Source organism: Ranitomeya variabilis, chromosome 1, assembly GCF_051348905.1.
Source record: "Ranitomeya variabilis isolate aRanVar5 chromosome 1, aRanVar5.hap1, whole genome shotgun sequence".
NCBI classification, from domain to species: Eukaryota; Metazoa; Chordata; class Amphibia; order Anura; family Dendrobatidae; genus Ranitomeya; species Ranitomeya variabilis.
In genome coordinates this window covers 354,406,105-354,421,250 of record NC_135232.1, presented here as the reverse complement: position 1 = coordinate 354,421,250, position 15,146 = coordinate 354,406,105, and the positions used below count along the sequence as shown (strand labels likewise).

Below are 15,146 nucleotides of genomic sequence, written 5' to 3'. Positions count from 1 at the left end.
GACCAGCGGGGGGGCGCACAGGGGGTGGGGGGGCGGCAGACACATGGATCTTTATTTTAAACACTATTCTTCATATTTTCTCTACAGCAAACGCTGCTGCAGGGAAGATATGAATACCGGCTTCAGCACCATGTGGGGGGGACAGCGCTTACTGTAGCGCTGTCTCCTGCACGCACACGGACCCCAGATGGAGAATGTCCGTGTGAGGTCCGTGTTTTACGCGGACCCATTGACTCTATTGGGTCCGTGTAAAACGTGCGCTCCCACGAACACTGACATGTCTCCGTGTTTGGCACACGGAGACACGGTCCGCAAAAAATCAATGACATCTGAACAGATGCATTGATTTTTATGGGTCTACGTGTGTCAGTGTCTCCGGTACGTGAGGAAACTGTCACCTCACGTACCGGAGCCACTGACGTGTGAAACCGGCCTTACCATGCATGCCATAAATACACCCCCCTACCCCCAAAAATGGCGAAATTGTATTTTTTCTTACAATTTCACTGCAATTGGAATTTTTTCCCGTCTTCCAGTAAATTGTATCTTAAAATGAATGTCATTCAAAAGGCAAAAAAGGGGACAAGTTGTAGTTTTAGTGCTTGGTCCAGCACTTAGTCTCTGCCACTGCCACAGTCTCTGTTGTTTGTGCTGATGCTAATCATTGAACTCAATGACTCATCTACATGGGCAAAGCCGCTGTGCTCACTGATTGCCTGCAGCGCTATAGTTGTGATGTCACCGCTGCAGCCAAACATCAGAGAGCGGGTCAGCGGCCGAGACCTCAGATTCGTAAGTAATACTCGATTTGCTTTTCTACAGCTGCTGCTGTGAAAGTTTTCTGAAAGGGGACAAGCCCTTTCAATGTAACACAAGTCATGTACATTACAATACTGTATAGTGGGTCTGGGTCACAGTAATAGTGGTAACACAAAATGTAAAAACCCATCTCTTTAATATAGCTCAATGTTTCCGGGTGTCATGTATCACATACAGACCGGACATCTGAAGGTACTTTATGTCACTAGCATATCTTATAATGGGCAGACATAGTAAGGAATTCTCCAATGTAATGGTGTGGAGCATGCACTTTATTTCCTGAGTTGGAACACTTAATGAAAACATCCATGCATTACATATAGAAATACACATTCTTGTATAATCCACTAAATTGTCATAATTTAAGTGCAGAAACAACTGTAGAAAAGATACAGTTTCCATGATCCAAGCTCCTGAGCGCAGAGCTGATCGTGGGTCAGGCAGCCATCATTTGATGATGTTCCCATTCTGAAATGAAGATTCACTTTTGTCCTCTTTACTTTGAAAATGAGATTGTATAAAGCCTTTGTGTTTCGGGGAATTGCTGCTGCTGCTGCTGTTACTGGATTTGCTCTTGCTCTGATCCGGAGTTTGCTGAACTGGTAAAGACCTTGAGGTACTCGATTTGGCCAAACAAGCGCACACAAGGCGGAAGAAAGCCCGACGCATCTCTTTGCTGGCCAGAGTATAGATAAGCGGATTTAAGGCTGAATTGAGTACAGCTATGGCAATGAACCACTGCGTTTTATATAAGATCAGACACTCCTTAGCTTTACAGGCAACGTCGATCAATAGGAGAATAAATAAAGGAGACCAGCAGGCGATGAATACTCCCACCACAATGACAACTGTCCTCAGCAGAGCCATGGATCTCTCCGAGTTGCTGTGATTTGTGACTCTTCTGCTGCTGGACTTTACTAAGACATAGATCCGAGCGTATAGGATGACTATGGCAATCAAGATGACTATGAAAATGCTGATGCAAAAGCCAACATACTTTTTAGAGTACAGTGGTAGCACCGTGGAGCAGTCAGCCAAGTTGTTCCGACAGTTCCAGCCAAGGATTGGTAAGGCACCCAATGTAAACGAAATAAGCCAGCAGGTCCCAATGAGGAGAAATACACGGTACTTCTTGTTGGCGTCATAAGGCCTCATTTTTATCATTGTCAAATGCCTTTCAATAGCAATGGCCAACAAACTGAATGTGGAGGCACCAAGGGCCACAAACATACTGCCCTCGCGTACGAACCATGCGGTCAATGAGATATTACAGGTGTTAGCTCCGGACATAAGGATGTTTACTATGTAGGCAATGCCGGCTAATAAGTCACAAAGTGCTAAGTTGCCAATGAAAAAGTACATTCGGTTGTGGAATCTGTTATTTTTCCATATAGCGATCAGTACCATGAGGTTTTCCAATACTATAAAGCTGCATATGATCAGAAATAACCAACTGGTTTTGTCTATCTGATCACCATTGCTTTTTAGAGATCTCCCCGTGTAGTTGTAGTGAAGTTTGATAGTAATGTCACATTTCTGGTTTTCTTGGACGATCAGACTTGCAGAAGTTAAGTAATCAGCCCCCATTGTAGCTTGGAGTGTAGAAGAGTCAGCCGCCTGCAATGCTGTAATTTAAGCACAATCCACAAGAGGGCAGTGGAGCCACATCTTCTGCAACTTTGCTTTAGAATGAACCATAGGGAATAAGCTGGACATTCTGCAACCTAGAGGGAAATGCTGCAAAAGAAAACAAAATATTTGAGTCCTCTAGCTTACAAGTATTTATAAACCATACATTTTTTTCCTCTTACTTATTTCTCTTGTCTGTAATAAATGAACTTAAAAAAAACCCAATAACATCTATATATTTGGCTGATAAACATATATATTGTTATTAGAGAAGATCATTTTTTAAAATTTCTAACTGAGTTTAGATACAGGAAACCGTGTTAGCCAGTAGATAGAAAAATGTTTAGAATTGAGAGTCCTCAGTGGTTGATACCTTTTAATGGGTAACTGAAAAGAACAAAGTAACAAATTGCAAGCTTTCGAGAGACTACACAGGTCTCTTCATCAGGCATAGACTAATACAACATCTGAAGAATCACATATTTATGCACAACATAGCACAGAAAAAAAACAAAAACATGGTTATAAGATAGGTGACATGAAGCAGAATTACCATGAGTGATAAACAGTTACGTCCATAAATATTGGGCCAGTTCTTAGATAAGGAATGGTTTATTGTCCTCTGATTGGGGTTGGTTCTGTTGTGATGACCCCACATGGTCTGAGGGGCAAGTTCCTTAGTTACAAGAGCCACCAGAATATCAAGGAATCACCTGCTACATTACAAAGCTAAAGAAGAAAATAACCGGGTACCTCTAGTAGTTACCTACAATCCAAATCTGGAGGCGCTAAGGGGAGCTGCACGGAAATTACAACCTTTACTACAAAAAGATGCTCGATTACAATCCATTTTTCCAGACCCCCCACTACTGTGTTTTAGGCAGCCCCCAAATCTAAGAAGCATCATTGTCAAGAGCTCCCTGTCCTCTCCAACAGCTGCAGGTACCTTTCCCTGCAATCAGAAAAAATGTAAAACCTGTCCATTTATAATGACCACGGACAAGATAAAGATCCCCAATTCACATCAGGACTACAAGATACCAGGTACTTTCAGCTGCATCACATCTAATGTGGTGTACCTAATTATTTGTACTAAATGTCCAACTGGGGGTCTGTATGTGGGGGAGACAGGGCAAAGCTTAGAACAAGAATGAATTCTCACCGCCACACAATAAGAGAAAAAAGAATGGATCTACCTGTGGCAATACATTTCTGTCTCCCAAATCATAACATTATGGACATGAAATTACTTGTGTTAAAAGGTAACTTCAAAACTCAGAGAGACAGAAGAGTCTGGGAATATAAACTGATGACGACCTTTGACAGTCTCACTGCAGGAATGAATGTGTCGCATGGATTTATGTCTTTTTACATCAACTAAGGAACTTGCCCCTCAGACTATGAGGGGTCATCACAACAGAGACCCCAGAGGACAATAAAACATTCCTTATCTAAGAACTGGTCCAATATTTATGGAAATAACTGTTTATCACTCATAATTCTGCTTCATGTCACCTGTCTTATCCATGGTTTTTTTTTCTGTGCTATGTTGTGCATAAATATGTGATTCTTCAGAATTTGTATTAGTCTATGCCTGATAAAGATACCTGAGTAGTATTGAAAGCTTGCAATTTGTTACCATCTTTTCAGTTAGCCATTAAAAGGTATCAACCACTGAGGACTCTCAATTCTAAATATTTTTCTAACCGAGTTTAGGAAATTTCTCTGCAGCAAATAAGTTCACAATGAAACGCACGTACTCCAATTGCCCTGAAATTTTGTCTATCACATTTTGAGGGCTCCTAGGATTGTATCCAACCCCTTGTAATCTGTTTAATCTGCAAAAAAAAGCCTTGGTAATATCAAAGTAACCTCACCATAGTAATGGATGGTAACCGCTAGTGACCAAGAGCCAATTTAACAGCAAAGACACTGACAGACTTTTTTTGTCATTTAAAATAAAACAAAAACTGTCCAAAAATTATCCCTCCTAGTAAAGTGTGATCAGGCAGACAGTTCTGTGCAAGAAACTAAGGGTACTGTCACACAGTGGCACTTTGATCGTTACGACGGTACGATCTGTGACGTTCCATACGATATCGCTGTGTCTGACACGCAGCAGCGATCAGGGACCCTGCTGAGAATCGTACGTCGTAGCAGATCCTTTGGAACTTTCTTTCGTCGCTGGATCTCCCGCTGTCATCGCTGGATCGTTGTGTGTGACAGTGATCCAGCGATGCGTTCGCTTGTAACCAGGGTAAACATCGGGTTACTAAGCGCAGGGCGCTCTGCTTCTCTGCACTGTGAGCGCCGGCCGGCCGGAAAGCGAGCACAGCGGTGACGTCACCGCTGTGCTTTCCGGCTGGCACAGACACAGTGGAGAGAAGCAGAACGCCGGGGGAAAGACACCGGAATGTGAGTATGTACTGTTTGTTATTTTTTACTTTTACGCTGGTAACCACGGTAAACATCGGGTTACTAAGCGCGGCCCTGCGCTTAGTAACCCGATGTTTACCCTGGTTACCCGGGGCCTTCGGCATCGTTGGTCGCTGGAGAGCTGACTGTGTGACAGCTCCCCAGCGACCACACAACCACTTACCAACGATCACGGCCAGGTCGTATCTCTGGTCGTGATCGTTGGCAAATCGTTTAGTGTGACAGTACCCTAACTCAAACTGACAGTGTTGCTGTAAGAGATAACATTTTCCTGCTGTGACGGCGAGTTATGCACCATACAGTAAATTCCATAACATCCTCCACTTATTCCCCACTAATATGCTTGCCTAAGGCAAAAGAGGCCAATCGTAACTTTCATTTGCAAGTACTTCTACGCAGACTGTTTAATTATTTTTATTTTGTTTTCCATTTTTTTCACCAAAATTCATCCTCCTTTCCAAATGAGGTAATAAAAATAGCTAAATAAAAGTCCAAGAAGTCAGCACCTACAGCAGGTCTCTGTAATAGTATGGTGTGTACAGATGTAAAATTGAATTAGTGAAACATACAGTATGTGCAAAAAAGTTGTTTGTGACACGAACACTATGCAAGACAGTCCCAGTTAAATATCTGGATTTTGGGAAATTTTCTTTTGAACTAAAAAAAAGGAATAATAATTGACGAGCAAGGTCAGATTTTTTTCCTGTGAAAAATATTGTGCTGCATTGCATCTGCTTTCTAGTGCATTATGAATGAAGAAAAAAAATGTGTGATTCAAATTTAGCAGGACAAATGCCAGTTGCACCATATCACTGATCAATCATGATTCTGCTGCTGCTGCCACATCTCCTATCTCTCTCCTCCTATCAGTTGAATCTATGTATTATTAGTAGACTACTGCATTCATTTTCTTCAGTTCTGCAGCTATTCAACATATTAATGTCTGGAGTATTTGTCCAATGTTTTAGGGCTTTCCCTTCCGATCTCTAATGTTGAGCTGACGTAATCTTGCTATCCTAAAATTACCGCAAAATCGTTGCTGCTTTTCCTGCTTAGGCTTTTATACAGACTATGATAGTCCCTCCTGATTGGCTGCGCTGCACCATATGATGTAATAGCTGCAAAGCATTATGGAGATCCCTGCCCAGTCACTCCTGAGCTCATGTCAAGCTTCTTTGACTACTGATGTAACCTTCTGTAATGTGTAAAAAGGCAGTGGGTATTTTTTTGCCAATTCATGTAAATCAAATTGCAAAGTATTCTGATTCACAGAGACCTGCAAATTTTATGCAGATTGACTCGATTTTAACTTGAATTGATTCTTTCATCTCTAGTTTTTATGCTACTTTAATCCCTTCCCTGGTAGGTCTGTACCATAAACAGCGAATGCCTCCATGTTGCAAAGCCATCATTTGCATCTAACAGCAGCCAATGTTAACTTCTTAAATGTCACTGTCAATCACTGGTTTAAGATGCCAGGTGTGTGTGTGCGTGCGTGCTTGCGGTTGCTGCTGTTCCTGTTCCATGTGCCTATGGGCCCCCCATGAGATGATCACGGGGTGCTGATGGTTTGCCATGGTAGGCTGGGGCTTGCTGAAAGCTCCCATGCCTGCTATGACCATGCTCCTGTGAAAACCAGATTGCCCTTGGCTTTGTAGAAAGCTGTCAATGTCTCTATAGGGTTGTATCACAGTAAACAGAACAGTGACCAGACGATCGAAGTCAAGTCTACCAAACTAACAAATACATTAAATAAATATATATATATATATATATATATATATATATATATATATATATATATATATATATATATATATATATATACATATATATATATATATATATATATATATATATATACATGAAAAAAATTGTATCACCTCCTTTTTGCCTATTAAAGCAAAATAAAAAAAACAAACATTTCATATCGGTAAAAGTCTGAATTCTCAAAATATAAAATAAATTAATTCTTAACATAAAAGCCATAAACAGAAAGGCAAACAGCGGAGTTATGCTTTTTTTGGTCACCGGCACCACTACACCGCCAAAAACTGCAAAACTAAGGGATTGAAATATCGTGTCAATGGCAACACCAGCAGAAATCAAGCTCTCACGCAGCTCAGTTGAAAAGAAAATAAAAAAGTTACGTGTCTCATGATATGACTACACAAAGCAAATTTTTATTTTCAAATTTCTGATATTTTTTTTTTACTTAGATAAAATGATTAAATTGATTTAAATAAAAAAAAATAACTTTGCTAGTATTGCCGTAATTGTACTGACCTAAAGACTTAGGTTGCTAGGTCATTTTAAAAAAGTAATAAATGATGTAAAACCTAGCTTAAAAAAAAATTGTGGCATTTTTTCATTTTTTTACATTTCACTACACTTGGTAAGCTTTTTTCCCCTCATTTTCCAATACACTGTATGTTAAAATGAATGGTGTCATTCAAAATTACATGTTGTCCCTAAAAATAACCAAACAAGCTCTCATATGGTTTTTGTAAGGAGAAAAATAAAAACGTTATGGCTCTTGCAAAAGGGTGAGGAAAAAATACTGCAAAAATGCGAAAATAACCTAGTTATGAAGGAGTTTTCCCATGGCGGACATTTATGGCATATTGACGGGATATGTCGTAAACATCTAATAGGTGTGGGCTCCACCCTAGTCCCCCATTCATTAGATATCGGCTATGCGGTTCATAATTGCTACTCAGTAATCCCTTTTAGACATAGTTATATGACACATATAGTGCTGCAACATTTATGCATTTTTATTTTGCATTTGCATTTTTATGCAAGTTTGTTTTTAACCAAAACTTATGGTACGGGATATGTAATCTCCACATCATCTGTACAATATCAAGGGGCTCAGTGTATGAAATGTTTGCAGAGAACAGGGTCTGAACAGCGGCATAGCTATAGTCAGTGTGCTGCCCCATGGTGCCTCCTTTGTATTGTATATGTTAGGCTACATTCACAGTAGCGTTGTGTGACGGCCGTCGCAATGCGTCGTTTCGGAGAAAAAACGCATCCTGCAAAGTTGTCTGCAGGATGCGTATTTTCCCCATAGATTTACATTAGCGACGCATTGCGACGTATGGCCACACGTCGCAACCATCTTGCCACGGTTGCGTCGTGTTTTGGCGTACCGTCAGCACAAAAAAAGTTACATGTAACTTTTTTTGCGCGTCGTGTCCGCCATTTTCGACCGCGCATGCGCGGCCGGAACTCCGCCCCCTCCTCCCCGGACATTACAATGGGGCAGCGGAAGCGTCATAAGACTGCTTCCGCTGCGCACGTCGGGCATCACTTTCACAACGCGCGTCGGGCCGACGCATAGTGACAGCCCCGTGCCGACGCTAGTGTGAAAGAAGCCTAACACAGAGATTTCTTTCCTAAAATCAGCGTTTTACAATTTCTGTACTTTCACAAGCATACATCAGTCACTGAAAAACATCAAATTACTTCAGTGTGAAATTGGGGGTATGGAAACTTCAGTGTGAAATTGGGGGTATGGAAACTTCCGTGTGAAGGGGTTATGGAAACTTCAGTGTGAAATTGGGGGTATGGAAACTTCCGTGTGAAATTGGGGGTATGGAAACTTCAGTGTGAAATTGGGGGGGTATGGAAACTTCAGTGGGAAATTGGGGGTATGGAAACTTCAGTGTGGAATTGGGGGGGTATGGAAACTTCAGTGTTAAATTGGGGGGTATGGAAACTGCAGTGGGAAATTGGGGGGTATGGAAACTTCAGTGTGAAATTGGGGAGGTATGGAAACTTCAAAGTGAAATTGGGGGGTATGAAAACTTCAAAGTGAAATTGGGGTGGGGTATGGAAGTAAATTGCCCAGCAGACTTTGTAATATATTCTTGTGTAAGAGCTCTTGTACATATGTGGTTTATCCACTGTCTGGGATTTATCCCTAATTCCTCCAAATTCCAACCAAATGTCTGATTCTGGACTAATCCAGACAATTAGGTCCTGGACCAAATATAATTAATGTGCCTATTATGAGAATCTAGAACCCGGGAATACTTCCAATGTGTTTTTTTTAAACTGGAGACGCAATTAAGATTAAGCCATGTTTGACTTGACGTCTTATAATGGTAAATGTGTAGATGGAACGCATTATAGGCGGTTTGGTGCGGTAAATGGCTGCTCTGGGAACCAACTAACGCCGCTCTCTGCCGGATGCTGGACAGGACCCTGATGTGCAGGAAGGCCAGCACCCTGCCTTAGGCTGCGGTTAGCATGCGGAAGCTGCAGGCATGATGGATGCTTGCTTATTTCAATTAGGGAATAATTAGTAATCATATTGAATCCTGTAGAATGACCTGGGAATTCCTAGGCCGGACATATAACTCACTCAACCAACATTGTTCTTGCCTCCACTCTATATTATAGAAAATTCAGATATTCTCAAAAATATATATTGCATATATAAGCAAACATATATGGGAAATGGAAAATCTTATGCAAGCTAACAGAGCGGCCATATTCTCTCTACTTAAAGCAGCACACCAGCATTTTTTTTTGCAGTGCTGGTGTGGTGCTACTAAATCTAAGGTCCCTGACCCCAGTCTTATACTCACCTGCCGCCATCTTCACCTTCTATCACCTTCACGTCTGTTGGTCTCCAGCAGTCTGTGGCCTGCCCGAGCGCTCCAGTGTCTATGGGAGCCTTCTTCTGCCTCTCATAGACTTGCATTAAGAGCTTCTGATGTAATTTATGAATTCTGGCCAGTCAGAAGTTGCAGCCACAAGATAGATGAAAAAAGGCGACAACACCAGAGGGTGAATATATGACTTGGGGCAGGGGCCCTACATCAGAAGCACCACTCCAGCACTGAAAAAAACAACAAAGTTGGAGCAATGCTTTAAATGAAAAGTTCATACAAAATGTTTTTGATAAAAAATTGTATAAAAGACCCCACACACACAGTTTTGACGTGCCATTTCTAGCCTTCCTATGGCCTATGGGGCATTGGGCCCTTGTTCCCTCATTGGAAACCATCTTGTTCCTGCTGAACTTTCAGTCAATGTTCTCTTCCCTGACAATGCATTAGTTGTAATTAACGTTTATTCTGACAATCATTTAGACCATAAACATCATTGATACATATGTAGATTTGGATTTCCAACATCTTTGTTTTGATCAGCACATCATTGCCACTGGAAAGATTTGCATGTTTCCAAAATAAGCGTCAATTAAAAGGGGCAATGTGCTGCCATTCACAGAGAACAATAGCTTTGAAATGAGAGGGTGCGCTCTCTGCTTACATGTGAAGAGGTCCAGAAGAATAGCTTTAGTCACAGATACCCAGCAGCACTGTTAGGCTAATAGGTGACCAGCAGAACGTCATAGCCTGGAGACGCGAGTAAAACTGGTCAGGATTGCTGGTAAAGGGGAGCTCTGCTTTATGCTTATGTTTGGGGCACTTTGTGACCTTTAAATCATTCACTCTTAATGTTACATGGTTGTTCATAAAGAAAGAACAGACATCACATAAAGATATCATTGATCAAGGAGGCTGCTCAAATGCAGAAAAATACAAATATATGGAAAGAATATAATTACAACAGCTATCTACTCTATCTACCTATCTATCTATCTATCTATCTATCTATCTATCTATCTATCTATCTATCTATCTATCTATCCTCTGGCAGATACAGACAGAAAAGGGCCCCCATGTTCCTATCCCTCTATCTATCTATCTATCTATCTATCTATCTATCTATCTATCTATCTATCTATCCCATATCTATCTATCTATCTATCTATCTATCTATCTATCTATCTATCTATCTCCTATCTATCTATTTATCTATTCCATTTTCTTACTATTGCACCAACAGTTCTCTCCGTCTCACCCCGCATCTTACTTATGGTTTTATAGCCCATTCCAGCTTTGTGCAGATCTATGATCTTGCCCCTGACATCCTGATAAAACTCTTTGGTCTTGCCTATGTTGTAGAGGTTAGAGTCTGACAGATTATTGAGTCTGTGGACAGGAGTCTTTTATAAAGGTGACTATGTAAGACAGCTGTCTTTAATGCAGGTAACGAGTTGATTAGGAGAATCTACCTGGTCTGTAGGAGCCAGAACTCTTAATGGTTGGTAGGGGATCAAATACTTATTTCTCACTGCAAAATGCAAATTAATTTATATAATTTATACAATGTGATTTTCTGGATTTTATTTTTGATATTCTATCTCTCAATGTTAAAATTAGCCTACCCTTATATAGACTGTTCATGTCTAGTGGGCAAACTTACAAAATCAGCAAGGGATCAAATACTTATTTCCCCCACTGTATATGCTGTATATTGTGCAACTGACACATTGAACTGTGTGATTTCCTAAAAGAAACCCCAAATGTGCAGTTTTCTGCTAATTTTCAGCATGCAGACAAGCAAGGCGGCCTTCATGGGTCCTGGAGATAATATGTTTATTGATGGAGAACCCTAACATGACCTACAGATTCCTATGGCTCTGAGACTTTTCTCAAGTAACCTATCCTATTTCATCTTGAATTCCCCTGGTGCATTTGCTATAACTACTTCCTCTACAGCAAATTCCATTCTCACCGTTCTTTAAGGAACAATTATTTAATTTTACTTATGACTTTCTTTGCCTAAAATCTATTTAATGATATTGAGGCTTAATTGCCTTATGCCAATACATTACAATACATAATAATGATAAAAGTGCAGATATTTCTATTAATGTTTTTCACCTTCAGTAAAGTCTATTATCTAAGCTGACCGGCATCTACATATGATGTAAAGTATTGAGAAAATTGTTAACTTGTGTCTCTCGGATAAACTACAAAACGCTCATAATAGATATTTGGTGCCATAGTATAGCAAATAGTACATAGAACAAAATCTGCTTTATATAATGATTTCTGTGTAGTGTAGAGCACGGCCAACAGTATGAACAATGAACCCTACTGTGAGAAACTGCATCATCCAGCCAAGAATACCTGGCATACTTCAATTCGTGTTACATGCCCAGCAGCCAGCAAGCAACGTATCTGTCGGCTCAGGTAGACTATTCCTTCGTAGATGCTATCGGGTATCCAACATGGCTGGATGGAAATGTCATTCTGTGCCATTGTTTCTCATATTATTTTCACCTAACCTAAGTACTGCGCGTCACGTCCTACAGGGTAAATACGTAACAAATACATCATTGTTCATGAGGCCAGGATGGTTTGTTCCATTGGAATTTACAGACATATCAGATGATACCAACCAATCTATCTATCTATCTATCTATCTATCTATCTATCTATCTATCTATCTATCTATCTATCTCCTATCTATCTATCTATCTATCTATCTATCTCATATCTATCTATGTATCTATCTATCTATCTCCTATCTATCTATCTATCTCCTATCTATCTATGTATCTATGTATCTATCTATCTATCTATCTATCTCCTATCTATCTATCTATCTATCTATCTATCTATCTATCTATCTATCTATCTCCTAGCTATCTATTATCTATCTCCTATCTATTATCTATCTATCTATCTATCTATCTATCTATCTATCTATTATCTATCTATCTATCTATCTATCTATCTATCTATCTCCTATGTATCTATCTATCTATTATCTATCTATCTCCTATCTATCTATCTATCTATCTATCTATCTATCTATCTATCTATCTCCTATCTATTATCCTTCTATCTACCTGTCTATCTATCTATCTATCTATCTATCTATCTATCTATCTATCTATCTCCTATCTATCATCTATCTCCTATCTATTATCCATCTATCTATCTATCTATCTATCTATCTATCTATCTATCTATCTATCTATCTATCTATCTATTCTCTATCTCCTATCTATTATCCTTCTATCTATCTATCTATCTATCTATCTATCTATCTATCTATCTATCTATCTATTATCTATCTCCTATCTATCTATCTATCTATCTATCTATCTATCTATCTATCTATCTATTCTCTATCTCCTATCTATTATCTATCTATCTATCTATCTATCTATCTATCTATCTATCTATCTATCTCCTATATCTATCTATCTATCTATCTATCTATCTATCTATCTATCTATCTATCTATCTATCTATTATCTATCTATCTGCTATGTATCTATCTATCTATCTATCTCCTATCTATTATCCTTCTATCTATCTTCTATCTATCTATCTATCTATCTCCTATCTATCTATCTATCTATCTATCTATCTATCTATCTATCTATCTATCTATGTATCTATGTATCTATCTATCTCCTATCTATTATCCTTCTATCTATCTTCTATCTATCTATCTATCTATCTATCTATCTATCTATCTATCTATCTATCTATCTATCTATCTATTCTCTATCTCCTATCTATTATCCTTCTGTCTGTCTGTCTGTCTGTCTGTCTGTCTATCATCTATCTCCTATCTATTATCTATCTATCTATCTATCTATCTATCTATCTATCTATCTGTTGCCCTTTTTGTTTAGTGTCTGGAAGGCCATTGGAATGCTAGTCAGGGAAGCGTGCATGATTTAAGGTATTTTTTCTGGTGCTGTTCATCTTTTTCTATCTATCTATCTATCTATCTATCTAACTGTCTATCTCCTATCTATCTATCTATCTATCTATCTATCTATCTATCTATCTATCTATCTATCTATTTATCTATCCCATCTCTATCTATATATCTCCTATCTATCTATCTATCTATCTATCTATCTATCTATCTATCTATCTATCTATCTATCTATCTATCTATCTCTATTTACAGTTATATCTCTATCTACCCAACAATATTTTCTGAAACAGGAAGTTATTAGTAATATTTCTATCAGACACCACAAAAGGAAACTGAAAAATCAGCGGAAACCACTAAGTCTCAAGAAATATCCATATATGATTTATACAATATAACATTTCTAATAAGATTGCATTAAATGGAAGTTTTCTGGATTAGCCTTGGACATTACACGCCAAGCGTAGAGCTCTTACTAGCGTGGCCACCTCATCACACTGATAGTGGTCTAGTGGCCCGGTAGAGACAGCGCTCTAGAAAGCGTTCTACCCAGTGGGGAAGGTCAGGCCAAGTGATCTGCAGCTAGCTGTCTTTCCCAGGCATATGTCTGATATAATGCTGAGGATCCTATGAATCATCCATCAGACAAGCTGTTCAAGAAATTTGCTGGAGAAAAACATTTAAAACAATGTGAAAAACCCTAAATGCAGTACATGAGTTCTTGGGGCTGTTCCTGGCAGTGATCACAATCTTCCCACTGTAGTCTGTAATTTACATTGAAATCCACAAAATGATGCTATTAACCTCTATTTTGCCAGCACTGGTGGTGCTTCCATAGCCTGTAATATTGTGACTGAGTAACTGTTATTTCAAGTAGTTTTTAATGTACTTGAGACATTTTATTGCCATCAAGTTTTAGCAAACGAATGCAAATGTGTGTAAGACAAAATACTCCCAGAAGTAACCACAAGTACACAACGATAAATATGGGATATACGCAGAAGTATATATTGTTTATGGACTACTTATACACAGAACATTTGTAGCACACTGTATATATGCGCAGAAATATATTCAGAAATGCAGAATATATACTGTTGAATACTGAATATACAGAAAAATGCATAGAGAATATAGACAGATGGCTATGAAACGACAAATAGAATATACACAGATATGTCTATATAAATTAAAAAGTATATATAGGAATAAAAATCTATAGATCAGTCACTTACCGTACCTAAAGTGTATAATATATTCAATAAATCTACGAAAATTATTTCCAAATGAGTTAATGAGATCACAAGGAAGGTTTTCTGTCTCCCTGATGGGTTGTCTGTCCTGGAATGGAATGCTCTCTGGCCAGTCTGTAGGATGTGAATGTGAGCAGTACATCCCAGCTCCCAGAGACCTCCTTATAGACCCACCTCCTCCTCTGTAATGCATCAGCCCTGCCACATTGTGATAGGAATTCTTCTACAGGACTTTTTTTTCGGTGGTTGGTCCAGTTTAAGCTCTTATATGCCACTTGTAACTGAACACATTTCTGTGAGCGTGTCTGGGCTGGGACAGTAATGGCGGTTGCACATATACCGTTAGCAAATGGACCTTGGTGCCTACCAGTCCAACAGCAGCTCTGACACAAGGGAGAATTGTATTATTAAAGGTGTTTTCCAGGATCCAGACTCATTTCTGCAGTCATTCACATATGACTG

At 39.2% G+C, this 15,146-nt stretch overlaps 1 protein-coding gene across 2 annotated transcripts; it reads right to left on the bottom strand.

Annotated features, from left to right (window-relative positions):
- Nucleotides 1-419: 419 nt before the first annotated feature.
- S1PR3 (sphingosine-1-phosphate receptor 3) lies at nucleotides 420-14,812 on the bottom strand. Of its 2 annotated transcripts, none has more exons than XM_077280933.1 (2): nucleotides 14,672-14,812; nucleotides 420-2,556 (listed from the first exon to the last, which is right to left on the bottom strand). In XM_077280933.1, the coding sequence occupies exon 2, from the start codon at nucleotides 2,404-2,406 to the stop codon at nucleotides 1,267-1,269; it is 1,140 nt and encodes a 379-aa protein (XP_077137048.1). In that variant the 5' UTR covers nucleotides 2,407-2,556; nucleotides 14,672-14,812; the 3' UTR covers nucleotides 420-1,266. The 2 variants fall into 2 exon arrangements, with proteins under 2 accessions (XP_077137048.1, XP_077137049.1); XM_077280934.1 differs by having other exon boundaries at nucleotides 14,667-14,786.
- Between the last annotated feature and the right edge of the window lie 334 nt (nucleotides 14,813-15,146).

Bases quoted from the DNA above. Each gene is read 5' to 3' on its own strand.
- S1PR3 (XM_077280933.1), bottom strand. From the start codon at position 2,406: ATGGGGGCTGATTACTTAACTTCTGCAAGTCTGATCGTCCAAGAAAAC.